Source organism: Hermetia illucens, chromosome 6, assembly GCF_905115235.1.
Source record: "Hermetia illucens chromosome 6, iHerIll2.2.curated.20191125, whole genome shotgun sequence".
In the NCBI taxonomy this organism is placed as follows: domain Eukaryota; kingdom Metazoa; phylum Arthropoda; class Insecta; order Diptera; family Stratiomyidae; genus Hermetia; species Hermetia illucens.
Window position 1 is genome coordinate 94,945,324 of NC_051854.1, and position 15,407 is coordinate 94,960,730.

Here is a 15,407-nt window from a genome sequence, read left to right on the forward strand (position 1 = left end):
TAACTTGCTTACGTCCTGACGCCGTCCATGCGTCAAGAACCCTTGCCCATTTCTCGACAGGACCAGGGCCCGTCCTGCCGCGTCGACTGAGGTGGACGCCCTAGCATTTCTCCGAGGCCTGTGACTTAATCCGATCATCGACTTTAAAGCCGCCTATGATAGCATAGCCAGTATAAACGTGTAATTCATCGGCTTAAAAATCATAAGTCGCCAGAAGCCGATAGAATTGCAGCCGAATTGGTTCATCAACTTGTGCTCAAGATGTGGGACAGCGAATCAATGCCTTACGACTGGCAAAGAGGCATTATCTGTCTCATACATAAAAAGGGAGAAATCACACAGTGCAGCAATTATAGAGGTATCACGTTGCTGAGTACCATCTATAAGATATTCTCCGCTATCTTGCTAGGCGAGATAGCCCCATACGCCCAGAACATCATTGGCCCATACCAAACAGGCTTCACTCCAAGCAAATCAGTAACAGAACTGATTTTCCCTGTGCGGGAAGCGGTGGAAACACGGTTGGAATATGGACATCAGTTGCATCATTTTTTCATCGACTTTAAAGCCGCCTATGATAGCATAGCCAGGGTAAAACTGTACACGGCCATAAGAGAATTCAGTATCCCAGACAGGCTAGGTTGACCCTGACCAATGTACGAGGCCAGATAAAAGCAGCAGGATCACTCCCAAGATCATTCGACATTAACAATGGTCTACGATAAGGGGATGCCCTATCGTGCGTCCTCTTTAAACTGGCCCTCGAGAAAGTGATCCGTGATGCTGAGATAAATGCGAGGGGTATGATCCTCTTTAAGTCTACCCAACTACTGGCCTATGCTGACGATATCGACATCATAGGAAAAACGATCCGAGACCTACAAACTGCTTTCATCCAGATCGAGCAGGCAGCCTACGGCCTACGGACTGCACATCAATGAAGGCAAGACAAAATATATGGTGGCAACGTCACACACTGGGGCCTTTTCTTCGTAAATAGCGCTCAAAACCTCAATTTTAATTTCACGTTATTTTGAATTTATTATATGACTGAAACAATGTATACATTTCGGCAAATCATGAGGTAGATGGGTTTAGTCCCAATTGTTTACTTTCACCACTTTTAGTCCTTGTCATTTCCCATTGGTATTAGACTTAATTATTACATATATTTGAACTGACACAAGCAAATATTCGTCAGTTGCTTATCTTTCGCAAGTTCTTCTTCAAATTACTATGGCGAGTTCTAGTAATGATATGTAATATATTAAAATACAAACAAGTCGGAATACCGGAAGCTCGCGCTTCGGGTATAAAGGTTTTGTGTTCATCTTATGTGAGAAACTTCATCGCACATTTTTCTGTCCGTATATAGCTACAAATCCAACATAATCCTTCATATTTTTCCAAACTACGAGACATACGTACATATTACAGCCATAGATATCACGCTCACCCTAAACAAACAAACTGCCTATTACCGAATACTGTACACATATATGCGCGTATATAAATTGACCGTACCCATATTTCCGATTTACTTCTTATATCTATTTGAATTAGGCACTACCCGCAAAGTTCATTAGCACGCTATATTATATACCTACATACACACATGTCTGGCTGACAAATAACTAAAAAACTAAAACAAAATAATTCTCTGCGACCCAATTCATAAGAACTCATTTCGTTGTGGTATTGACGAATTGATATGTGATGATGACGTCATGCAGGTTGTAGAGTGCACGAAATTCACAAAAAATTGTAAAGTTTCACCTCCTATAACTTTGTTAATAATAGTTGGATTTTCTTCAAACTTGACCAAATTGTGCATTATGTTCTTCATTATACGCATGCCAAATTTTGTACTTCTGGGATGAACATAAGGGGGGTGCCGGGTAAATTTCTAAAATGTGGAAATATACTATTATTAACTTTATTTGTACAGATATCGGAACCGGATATATTTTGAGGCCTAGATTTCGTAGGGATGCACCACTGAGATTTTTTTCAGATTTTTCGGTTGGATAGGTTCTGAGAACGAGACCTGTTACACTTTTTGTGGGTCATATTTTGAACCCTCACTCCCCTATGTTTCATCTAATATCAAATATTGAACCAGATTCGAAAAGTACTAATTGAGACCTTTCATTTGATACCCCATATGGCTACATTCTGTGAAAAAAAATTTGCACCCTCCATTCACATGTATGGGGAGCCCCCCCCTTAAACTTAACACAAGATGGCGCCACTTACTGCATGTAAAGGGATCACCAGATTACATACTCTCACCAATTTTCGTGACAATCGGTCTAGTCGTTTCCGAATAAATCGGGTGTGACAGACAGACAGACAGACAGACAGACAGACAGACAGACAGACAGACAGACGGACAGACAGACACCGTCTCGATTCTAATAAGGTTTTGTTTCACACAAAACCTTAAAAACACATTTTAATGGCGAAATTAGGGAGAAATTTGCATTTGCATGTAGACTGCTACTCCAGAATTTTTATTCTGTTTTGAGCCATCCCCATTATATCCTGCCAACCATTCGACTGATTCATCACAGTTTATGTTCCCACGTGCGGATAACTTTATATCTCCTATTCAAGGAGGATTCTAAATGCCACGGAACACCAATGAATTTTATTTTTGAATGTGAATATTTCAATTTTGCGCAAAGGGATTTCAAATCCGCCAATGTAGTGTTACAATAGAAGGTTCAAATAAATTAAATGTGAAGAAAAAAGTGAAATCCCCTTGCGCAGAATTTAAAAATTGCAAAAAATAAATTTAGTGTGAAAAATTTGTGCAGCGGTTTTGTTCTATTTTAGACGATTCTTGCACTCAAATTTCCATGACAAGGAAGAAAATGTGCGAAATATTTTTCCAATCTAAACAAACATCATTTGAAGATGCTTGGAAGGTCATTTGTCAAAATGTACCGTCACAAGTTAATTGCCTGAATCCGCACAACATAACTTCAAAAAATTTTAAATCGAAATTAAAGTGGATATGTAGACAGAAGGACCGATTTTTCCAAACAGAAAAGAGATGGCTAGAAGGGTCCTGAATACTTTAAACCAACCGACATTCAAGAGGTGGTTGCGGTCAGCCGCTATTAGATTTCCAAGCAAGTAGCGTGCAGGCGAAATATAGGAAAACAGCAGCGTGTTGAAAATCACCCGGATGTTTTAGCTTATGCTATGTAAATGCAATTGAGGGCGAGCCGTAGAAAATTTGCAGCATACGTGGTGAAGAAAGTAATCGAACTACCAGGATTTGCTCAAAAACATCATCATCATCATCATCATCAACGGCGCAACAACCGGTATCCGGTCTAGGCCTGCCTTAATAAGGAACTCCAGACATCCCGGTTTTGCGCCGAGGTCCACTAATTCGATATCCCTAAAAGCTGTCTGGCGTCCTGGCCCACGCCATCGCTCTATCTTAGGCAGGGTCTGCCTCGTCTTCTTTTCCTACCATAGATATTGCCCTTATAGACTTTCCGGGTGGGATCATCTTCATCCATACGGATTAAATGACCCGCCCACCGTAACCTATTGAGCCGGATTTTATCCACAACCGGACGGTCATGGTATCGCTCATAGATTTCGTCATTGTGTAGGCTACGGAATCGTCCATACTCATGTAGGGGGCCAAAAATTCTTCGGAGGATTCTTCTCTCGAACGCGGCCAAGAGTTCGCAATTTTTCTTGCTAAGAACCCAAGTTTCCGAGGAATATATGAGGACTGGCAAGATCATAGTCTTGTACAGTAAGAGCTTTGACCCTATGGTGAGACGTTTCGAGCGGAACAGTCTTTGTAAGCTGAAATAGGCTCTGTTGGCTGACAACAACCGTGCGCGGATTTCATCATCGTAGTTGTTATCGGTTGTGATTTTCGACCCTAGATAGGAGAAATTGTCAACGATCTCAAAGTTGTATTCTCCTATCCTTATTCTTGTTCGTGTTTGTGTTTGACCAGTGCGGTTTGATGTTGTTGGTTGATTCGTCTTCGGTGCTGACGTTGCCACCATATATTTTGTCTTGCCTTCATTGATGTGCAGCCCAAGATCTCGCGCCGCCTGCTCGATCTGGATGAAGGCAGTTTGTACGTCTCGGGTGGTTCTTCCCATGATGTCGATATCGTCAGCATAGGCCAGTAGTTGGGTGGACTTGAAGAGGATCGTACCTCTTGCATTCACCTTAGCATCACGGATCACCTTCTCGAGGGCCAGGTTAAAGAGGACGCATGATAGGGCATCCTGCGTGATCCTGCTGCTTTTAGCTGGCCTCGCACATTGGTCAGGGTCAGCCTAGTCAGTCTTATTAATTTTGTCGGGATACCGAATTCTCTCATGGCCGTGTACAGTTTTACCCTGGCTATGCTATCATAGGCGGCTTTAAAGTCGATGAACAGATGGTGCAACTGTGGTCCATATTCCAACAGTTTTTCCATCGCCTGCCGCAGAGAGAAAATCTGATCTGCTGCTGATTTGCCTGGAGTGAAGCCTCTTTGGTATAGGCCAATGATGTTCTGGGCGTATGGGGCTATCCGGCTTAGCAAGATAAAAAGAAAAAAACATATAAAAGATAAATATGTCCTAAAGTCAACATATTTGCCAGTAACTGATGTCCTGTCTATGATAATTGCAGCTGAATTATCCAAAAACAATATAACGCAATCCGAAGTTATGCGAAGCAAACATTCCCGCCTTACAAACTTGTCCAAAAAGAAAAATAAAAATATTATCCAGAAAACATTTCGTTAAAAGAAAGTGAAGCTGAGGTACCGATACAATCAATTTAGACCATACTGCCTGTCGGCTACTGTCAGCTCAAAAAGATATCATTAGAAGTTTAGATCCTCGGATTCTCTAACCCTACTTTTAAAGTCGAGTTTCGATGGTAGTTCCAGTCATCCCCAGTACAAACAATAATTCGTATCAGAACTTGACAACAATAACGATGGATGATAAAGAATAATCTGTGGCGCATAAAGCTAGATTCACAATGGTAAATTATGCAATGCCTTAAGTGAGACTAAATCTTCTCTCCCAAGCTATTTATGCGATCTTAAGATTTTAACAACTTACAACAAATGTTATCCAGAAGATGGCTTCTTGTCGTTTGGTCAGTGTTACACTCATGGATAAGAGCATTTGAATTTTTACTGCAACTAACATATTATATAAATTATCGATTAAATCTTCGCGAATCACAAAAGAAACCGAAGGTATTGTTGGGAACAACAAAAAAATCCTTCAAGAAAAATTGAGGAAAAAAAATGTCGGCAATAATCGACCAACCAAAACCTGGATAAAGTAGTAATAACGATGGGAATATAGTCAGGAAGTTTTTAAAGAATTTTTAAAGAATCCGCAACTATCTCTGGAGTTGAAAAAGAACTTATTAGACGGTTTTATATGATTCTGCAAACAATTTCAACAACAAAATTTATTGTTTAGGAACGGCCAAATTATACATACGATTATATGCATGGAACTAGCGAGTTCGACTGTGCATAAGATTTTAATTCACAGCCTAGAAATTATTTCGCACGCATTGTTATCAATCGGATAGCTCAGCAAGGAAGCATAAGAAGCCCGAAACAAAGATTTTAAGGCCTACAGGGAACATTTCAGCCGAAAGGCTTCAAGGCTTCACAATATTACAGACACTTTCAATAGACTCTTAATTTCTTCTGATCCCTTTATTACTAACCTGCGAAAACTATCAACTCTAAAGGAAAATCATTCGATAGGGATGTTTGTGATACAATATGTTAACGGTGGACTTGGATAATTCAGCTTCCTCAGTACAAGACCTTCAAATCACGGATTCTGATGATTCCGCTCCCAATTAGATTCAAAATTTATTACCGGCTCTAAAAAGAATCACGTGGAATTAAATATACATTCCTATTTTTTCCTATTTTTTTTTTTTTTTTTGATTATAATCATTTTTTATTGAAATAATCCTTATCTTAATATTTTACTTTACATAACAACTGAACCAAGCTTTAAAAATATGTTAAATGTTCTAAGGTTTTTCATTTTTATTGTTTCAAATTTATGCGTTCTACATACATATATACTATGCGAAATTACGTCTTTTTATAGTTTATCCACCCTTTTATCCCATTATTTATTATTTACAATAAGATTCTGACACGAAAAAAATGGTTTTGAAGTTTTGAGCAGAGCGCCCTGTAAAGGCCCCAGTGTGGTCAGCACCGAAAACCAAGCAATCAACAACATCAAACCACACTGGTCAAAGGGGAAGAATAAAGATAGGAGACTACAACTTTCAGGCCGTTGATAATTTCTCCTATCTAGGGTCGAAAATCACAACCGATAACAGCTACGTTGATGAAATCCGCGCACGGTTGTTGTCAGCCAACAGAGCCTATTTCAGGTTACAAAAACTATTCCGATCGAAACGTCTCACCATAGGGTCAAAGGCTTTACTGTACAAGACAATGATCTTGCCAGTCCTTATATATTCCTCGGAGACTTGGGTTCTTAGCAAAATAAATTCGAGAGAAGAATCCTTCGAAGAATTTTTGGCCCCCTACATGAGGATGGACGATTCCGTAGCCTACATAACAACGAAATCTATGAGCGATGCCATGACCGTCAGGTTGTGAATAAAATCCAACTCAATAGGTTACAGTGGGCGGGTCACTTAATCTGTGTGGATGAGGATAATCCCACCCGGAAAGTCTATAAGGGCAATATCTATGGTAGAAAAAGAAGACGAGGCAGACCCTGCCTAAGATGGAGCTATGGCGTAGGCCAGGACGCCAGACAGCCTTTAGGGATATCGAATTAGTGGACCTCGGCGCAAAACCGGGATATCTGGAGTTCCTTGATGACCCGTTGATGATGATGGTTTGATTCTAATAAGGATTTGCTTCACCCAAAACCTTACAAACGCGGTTGCCATTTTCCTTGTTCAAGGCTCCTGGCTCTCCAAAACCCTAAAAGTGAAATCAAAAACGAAACCTTATATTATTTCCAATAATTCTTACCAACCATATCTAAATTTAATGTAGCAGTGAATCAAAGCCTGCGAGCTATTCCAGGCATTTTCCTTCCTCATTAGCTCCTGCACTGCTCCACGTAGCGCCTACGAAAAAACATCCCTTATAAAACTCTGCAGGATCGCATTCCCCCAAGTCGAATAATTTTACTCACTCCATACCAAGCATTCCTGGAACATTTTTCCTTGCAAGCATGCCACTGAGTAAAAACAGCTCACCTTTTCGTAATATTTATTTTAAGTTGAACATCCCCGGACCCTTGCCTGTTCACATTCAACTTTGCAATCAACGGAAGAACTTTTTTCCGGCCAACGGAAAAAGTATTGCAATAACGTCAAACTTACATACATATTTTTTATCAGGACACCATCGGAAAAGTTTTACCAACTACTCGTGGCGCCCATGGTCGTCATAAAATATTATTAGGGACGAAGGACTTTTATTTCAGCTTCTGGCCTAGTTCTTCGGGACGATTCAAACAATAAGAAAGAGCCCATAGTCTTTTAGTTACTTCTTTGGAAGTCGATTACTTCCTATGTTGAAAGGAATTCAGGACGAAATCCTGAGATTTGATTTCAATGAAGATAGTTTAGAAAGAATTTTTTTTATTGGGGCTGGAAAAGAACAAATTTTTCGAATATTTTTATTCGTTTGATTACAGATTAAGGAGCTCGTGAAGGAGATACCCCAGAAAGGATCGAATGTTGAGAATAATTTATCAGATGAAAACCGGCCAAGCAGTAAACAAGGCAAGGGATTGGTTGCTTCGTTGCAGTCTGGCTTGTTGCAGCTTAAACCTATGTTTAGTAAACCATATCTCGGACAATCGCTCCTGGTTTACACTATTCAGTTTTTCACTTTAATGGGGTAAGGACTCATACACATTCCAGATATTTGAAGCTAATTATTTTTTTTATTTCAGATTGAACACCTTTCGGTTGTGGGTTCCTCAGTTGTTCGCTATAATCACTAATTATGAAAATACTGTTTTAAGCAAAGGAGGCGAAGCGGCCACCTTATGTACGATGATAAGTTACAACCTAAATGTAACTTCCCACAACGTACAAGCGGTGGAAAGTAATGAATGCATAGCGGTAAGTTATTATTTCCCCACTCTACCCCCATACCTCTCATACCATCCCCCACATTCAAACAGGATGTTGATAGCAAAACGTATCTTAATTCGGCTGTGGTGGGGGTAACTCAACTCCTCAGCTACTTCTTGGCTGGCACTGTAATTAACGCACTTGGCAACAAAACAATATTGGGTACGCAAAGATTCCTTTTTCCTTTCCGGAGAGACATAAAAAGTAATTTTTGTTTCAGTCATGGTGGTAACTTTAGCAGGAACAATGGGAATATCCTTATATTGGGCAACGAACTCATTAACAACAATGATTATGTCCGCGATTTATGTTGCCGTAGGCAGTATCGGTTCAACTGCTATCGTCGGCGTCGTGGCCACTCTATTTCCTACAACTTTACGGTAACATTCTTCCTAAAATAATTTTTAGATAAAATTATCTAGATTTTATTCCGTTCCCATTATAGTACGATGATTGTCTCGTTAGTAATGATGTTTGGTAGAACAGGCGCCTTAATAGGAAACACATTGTTCCCGATTTTCCTGGAATGGGGATGTCTACCGCCATTTATTATGATTGGAGGTGCAATGTTCCGTAAGTATTTAATCCGCTTCCACAAGATATATATCTGTATTCATTAAATATGGAACACATCATTCTTGATTTTACAGTGTCAGCAATCCTGGGCTTATTGCTTCCAGCGAATATAAATAAAAAACCGTTAGTGTAGAAACATAAGGAGAGGCTACTATAGCTATGTAGGTGATAATATTTATATTAGAAAAAATAAGCAAATATACAAATGAATTCTACAAAGTTCTGCGCTTTTTCATCTTTCAAATTTCCTGATATTTCTGGATCCTTTACTTTGTTCTATCTGGTGGCATTTATACATTTACTCCCAATAATATGGTGTGTCAAAAACTTCCAGATGAACTGACGCCCCGCTTCACTATGATACAGACTGTCTGTTGGTCATGCGTTAGAGGCAAATAGATCTGGTGGGGGGATGGAAGATGGTAACAGCCCGGGGATCATCCTCCCTGCACTGGAAAATGTGCTAATAGGACCCCAAGCCATGGTCGCGTAGCATTCGCGGAGGGCTGCGTAGCTCATGGAGAGCCTGATTTTTACTATGCGAACTCTGAATACCTTGGGTACCTTCAGTTTCAAATAAGACCCTTACCCTGGAGGCTGGGGTAGCCAGGATGGATCATCCTTCCAGACTTTTCGTGGGACCATAACATGGACTTCTTCTTCTTCTTTTTCTTCAGCCTTTATCCCGTTCACAAGCGGGGTCGGCTCGTCGTGATCGGCTTCGCCATTTGGCTCTATCGAATGCCTGATCTGGGTGCAATCTCGAGGCTTTCAAATCACCATCCAGCGTATCAAGCCACCGTTGCTTAGGTCTGCCTTTTGGTCGTTTACCATCGACTTCGATGTTCAGACCAATCTTGGCAAGTGAATTCTCGTTTGCACGAACTGCGTGACCATACCATCGAAGACGCCTCTCTCGCAACTTTTCCACGATCGGTGCAACCCCATAACGATCGCGGATATCCTCATTTCGGATGTGATCTAAACGTGTGACGCGACTAGTCCAACGTAGCATCTTCGTCTCCATTACCGCAAGACGCCGTTCATTGTCTTTTATGGTCGGCCAACACTCAGAACCATAGAGAGCGACTGGACGGACGACATTGCGGTAAATTTTAGATTTGAGACGTTCGTTGAATCGTCGATCACAAAGGACACCAGTTGTGGAACGTCACTTCATCCAGGTTGCGTTAATGCGTGAAGCAATTTCATAACGAAGCTCTCCATTGGCTGATAGCGTTGACCCGAGGTATTTAAATCGCTCAGTTCTGGGCAGATTACTGCCGCTGACAGTGATTGTGCCTGTTTCATGGGGATCGGTCGTCAAAAATTCAGTTTTGTTTAAATTCAATCTGAGACCGTGTTGCATGAGGCGATCATTCCATTTTTGAACAAGTTGCTCGAGATCATTTTTGCTATCAGATGCTAGGAAAACATCATCTGCATAAAGTAGTGTGTAGGGCGCTGGACGTTGGATATCCCGTGTGACGGTGTCCATAACAAGGACAAAGAGGAGTGGTGAGAGGGCACTTCCTTGATGAACATCAACAGAGACACGAAGCGGTTTTGATACACCCGCCATACTTCGAGCTTTACTTTTCGGATCGTGGTAGAGCAATTGAACCCAGCGCACGAGTTCTTCTGGCACGAAGTGTTGTCGTAAAGCATACCAGATGAGTTCGTGTGGTACACGGTCAAACGCTTTCTCTAGATCCAGAAATGCAATGTAAAGAGGGCGATGCTTCTCACGGTGTTTCTCCATGAGTAACCGCGCAGCGTGTATTGCGTCAGTAGTTCCGCAGTTCTTGACAAATCCGGCTTGATTCACGGTTATTTCAACGATTTCGCGAATACGGTTGTGAAGAATGCGTTCAAAAATCTTCATGGTATGGGAAAGTAACCGGATCGGACGGTAATTTGAACATTCTGCTGGGCTACCTTTCTTTTTCCATATTGGAACAGTGGTGTTCTTCCTTCCTGAATAACCCGGTTAAAGAATTCACTGAGCCACAGTGTTGGGCCCCAGCTCTTCGCTTTCCAGAGCTCAGATGCGATGTCGTCAGGTCCTGTTGCTTTCCCCGATTCTATTTGTTTTATTGCCTCCTCGACTTCAGTTGCGCTGACTGGTGGAACTGCTCCAAATGTCGGCAATGATTGTGGAAGTAGAGGATGAGCAAATTCTTCAGTTGAAATCTGCTCGAAGTATTCTCGCCATCTATCCGTTGGTAAGCAAAGTACCGTTCTTATCATTAACACAACAGAAATGTTCGATATCCTGTGTGCGTTCATCACGGCTTTTAGCAAGTCGATAAAGATCTATCTCGCCATCCCGAGTGTCCAGTTTATCGTAAAGATTTTTGAAATGGTTTGCTCGGGTGACAGCGATCGCTTTCTTTGCTTCCCGGTTGGCATTCTTATAAATTTGCCAATTAGCAGGTGTTTTATCGTCGAGAAATTTGTGGTAGAGGCGTTTCTTTTCACGGACCTTCATTTCAACATCATCATTCCAAAGCCAAGTATCTCGGTTGATGTACCGCTTACCCGGCTTGGTGACCCCGAGGGTTGCGGAGGCCGCTTTGTGGATCGTGTCTTTCATTTGGTTCCATGATTCTTCCACAGTCGTAATGGTTGGCAATTGTATGAGTGAGACCGCTTCTACTTCCTTCTCACCAAATCGCCACCATTTAATGCGCGGCGGGCCAGTGCGTTCCTCACGCTGTTTTATCGGTGGCTTAATTCGCAGGACGGCAATCAACGGCCGATGTTGAGGTGCTGGGTTGGTTGGGGACCATGACATGGACTCAATTTTAAAAATAAAAAAACCGGCGATAGAAGAAGATGTGGTAATGCCAGGCGCATCATCATAGCACCTCTGTGCTGAGACCAACCGCGGAGACTTCTCAGAGCGAGGTGGCAGACGGACTAGTTGTTTCCAACCTGGAATCCAATGCCGTCAAACTGGGTGTAGCGAGCACCAGACATAGAAATCCTAATCCGAGAGCCTCGACGTCGGGAGATCCCTCAAAAGTAAAAACCGACAAGAACATCGGTCACCGGAAGCCCACTAAGAAGCGAAGGTCCACTGGTGTCCTCCTCAAGAACCAGTACCAGAAGGCCATGCATATTCCCAGCAAGATTGCTAAGGAAAGAAAAAGACCTCGTTTAATACCAGGCGATTGTTGAGAAATACTACATCAAACGCCTGGCAGACGAGCAGAAGGCGAAACCGTTCGCTCTGAAATGCAATAGATCTGAAGAACGAGGTCGAGCAAGATCACAAGCGGAGCAGAGTGGGCAGAGTTCAGACGCTATGCAACATCTGAAGAAAAGTACGCAGCAACAGTCAGCCGACGATCCATGAACTGCGAAATCCTTCAGCGAAGTGGCCAAAAGCGACTTACGTGTGGCGCTGGTGATGGTAAATCCACTAGCGGCAAACTAGTGCCGAAGATGTGGACCAGAGTTGAGGCCAGGCTGCCGGAGACGGTCATTGAGCATCACCTGGACACCGAAGGCAAACACACAGGATTCATCCCCTGCTTTGATCACTCTCAAATGGTCCGTGGATTCCACGTTATGGCTTGCGCGGACCAATTCTCTAGGGACTTTTTCGGTTCGTGCGTTGCTAATATCAGCGACGCCTGGGAGGTCGTAAAACTCAATATGATCCCTTACGACGGCATTCCCAAGAGACCGGTCGCTCACATCTAGTTGCCGAAGGCCCGCTTGGATAAGTACAAACTTGTCCAATCCCCGCGCCCTCAAAACCCCGGAATCCCGATAGACGACTGGGTTGTTATCAAGGAGGAGGAACCCCAGACAAACAGCCAACCTTTTCTACTCCGTATAAACGGAGAGTGTTTAGAGGCACTGGAAAAGGTCGACTATAAAGTACGATTTGGAGTCAGGAACGCAAAGGTAAAAATTTTCCGCTCTGCAAAAACTGGATGACGACCTAGATCCAATCGATGCCGCCAACGAGCTGTTTGAGGAAATGAGGACGGTCCGACGGGGACTGACGAACCCCCCACCCAAGCAGATCATGCTGATGGTAACGCAGATAAATCTGCAGCACTAGAAGTGCCCCTCGGCTAATCTGCTTGTCTTCCTCCTAGAGGGAGACATCGACATCACACCGACATCACACGACAATACAAGAGCCTTGGGTCGGAGGCTCCAAAACAAATATTTGAATTTATTCCACAGCGGAAGAGACGCTGATCAGGACAGACCTAGAGCATGTATCCTCGCAAGGAACAGTCTGCACGCTTTTCTGTGTTCGAACCTGAGTTCTAACAACCTAGTCATGATCAAGCTGGAGCAGGCGGGGGCAGAGAACGTGTATATTTCCTAGGCTTACATGCCTTACGACCAACTACCTCCGGCAGAAGAACTACAACTTCTGACGAACACCATAGTAACAAAGCATACCAACCTGCTGACAGGCTGCGACGTCAATGGAAGGCACACGCTTTGAGGCAGCTCGGAAATCTACGAAAGAGGTAAATCATTCTTTAATTTTATTATTACTCCAAACCTATCGGTGTGTAAAAGGGGCAGTACACCAACCTGGAGGAGGTCCTTGATATCACCCTAATAACGGACAATGCGATTCTTAAAGTGGACAACTAGAGAGTGTCTGATCAGAGATCCTTCTCAGATCACAGTTGGATACTTTTCGGTCTAGATCTCGCTGGAGAGGTCCCCAAACCCTTCAGAGACCTCAGGAGGATTGACTGGAGAAAGTTTGGTCAAGTAATTAAGAACAAACTTTCCGGTGCGCAAATTGGTCAAATTGGCACGACAGACGAACTGGAGTCAAAGGTCGGAGCTCTGGAGTAGAAATTAGATACCGCCTTTAAAGTCTCGTGCCCTACTAAGTACAGCAAAAAGACACTGCCCCCATGGTGGAATTAAGATCTCTCCAGTTTCTGAAAGCTGACCCCGGAAATCTTCAACATCTATAGGCATAAATATTGGCAGCCATACAAGGAGTGCCTAAAGAAGTACAAGTTGGCCATCAAGACCGCCAAGAGGCAGTCAGTCAGAACATCGAAAGCACCAGTAAATTCGCAAGGCTCAGTAAGGTTCAGTCCAAGAAACATAAGAGTCCATCCTTTCTTAAAAAGACGGGAGGCGCCTTGACGGAATCTTCTGGTGAAACCATAGACCTACTGGTTCAAACGCACTTTCCCGCCAACGGGGAGGACTGTGAGTCAGAGCGTTGCTTGGAAGGTTTGCGACCACCTCAGCTGTGCGAGACTATCAAATCGGCAATTACTGAGGATAAGATCGGCTGGGCTATAAACAGCTTCTCCGCATATAAATATCCAGGCCCAGATGGCATAATGCGAGTCACGCTACAGAAGCAGCAGGAAAGGGTTGTGCCGTGGCTTGTTGAGATTTACCGGAGCTGCATCTCTGGTCAAAGGGTAGTATAGGTCCTAGGGCGAAACGTGGATTGGTATCCACGATGGAGCATAAAACCTGGGAAACGCCTGCTCAACCAACACCAACAGCTCTACTAGTGTCACACGAAATGGCTGTTGAATGTACCTTGGTCCACAAACATACATGGGCCTCTCCAGACGGGACCACTTTCAACCAAATTGACCCGGTGTTGATCGAACGCCGTCACCTCTCAGCCTTGATGAACACCTTTTCCACTTAATGGAGATTATCCGCATTCGTACCCTGCAAACTACCCATCGAATTTTGATTTTCCCGCTTCTAAGAAGTTTTCTCGCGTATTGTTCGGCGACTTCCACCACGGCGAGTTTTTGGCCTCAAGCGTTTACAGAGGTGATACTTAGTCGGGCATTGGCTACCTCTCGACACTCATGTTCTATGGCCTCCTACACTTCGACCTTCAAGTCAAGATCTCGGATTTCTAGAGAACACATAGGCCCTTGGCTAGAACAAGAGTCTTCTTCCCCAGTAACTCCTTGCCCGCTTCACAGAATGTACTCTTGCTAATTGTCTTCGTGCCTAATTCGACGAGGACTCGGCCCCTCCACCCCCTCTCTCTTCTTTTTCCGTATGGAAGACACTTCCGCTTCGTTGTCAGCAGAGTTCGTTCGGAGCAGAGCCAACGGTCTAGTCTTTCTTCGTTTCCTCGTCTTTTCTGTTACAGGCTTTTGGTTTGTAGCCTCCTGATGAGCTTTTTCTCTTCGGCTCAACCTAGGACGGTCGACTGCACTTCTACTCGGTTCGTGTGCGAATCTACTTGCTCAGGACTAGGAATTCTGTTTGGGCTTTTTTCCGTGTTCAAGGAAGCAGGCCGCAATAGCCAGAAACGGGTGTACCATCGAGGACTCAGCCCTTATCCCAGTTCCCTGAGGTCTGATCTACGCTTAGCTGGATCAGCGTTCACTCGGGGCAACGCTGTTCAATGCACATTACCCGTCTAGAGTCCCGAAGGGGCTGGCTCCTGATACACGTCATAACTACCACCTTGAAAGAGCTAGGCTCACATCACCAAATCGATGCCGACAGAGGGCTGTCGACGGTTCCGGGGACTCCCATTTTTTTATGAACATTTTAAACCTTGAATTCTGTTCGTATAATGCTGCGTATAACTTATTGATACTCATTCACCAGAATTCCATTTCCACCCTGGGTTTGAATCCAAAAAAACACTATGGAATGCAGTGCTACGGTAGGTAATTTGCTTG

General features: G+C 43.3%; 1 protein-coding gene across 1 annotated transcript in view; it reads left to right on the top strand.

Annotated features, from left to right (window-relative positions):
• The window catches only part of LOC119660452 (synaptic vesicle glycoprotein 2C-like), a 55,822-nt gene extending 46,877 nt beyond the window's left edge, over positions 1-8,945 (top strand). Inside the window, exons 6-11 of the mRNA XM_038069011.1 lie at positions 7,713-7,918; positions 7,974-8,145; positions 8,208-8,319; positions 8,378-8,537; positions 8,603-8,730; positions 8,808-8,945. Coding sequence (XP_037924939.1) covers positions 7,713-7,918; positions 7,974-8,145; positions 8,208-8,319; positions 8,378-8,537; positions 8,603-8,730; positions 8,808-8,866 — 837 coding nt within the window. The 3' untranslated portion in view covers positions 8,867-8,945. The remainder of the gene's footprint in view (positions 1-7,712; positions 7,919-7,973; positions 8,146-8,207; positions 8,320-8,377; positions 8,538-8,602; positions 8,731-8,807) is intronic.
• Positions 8,946-15,407: the final 6,462 nt, after the last annotated feature.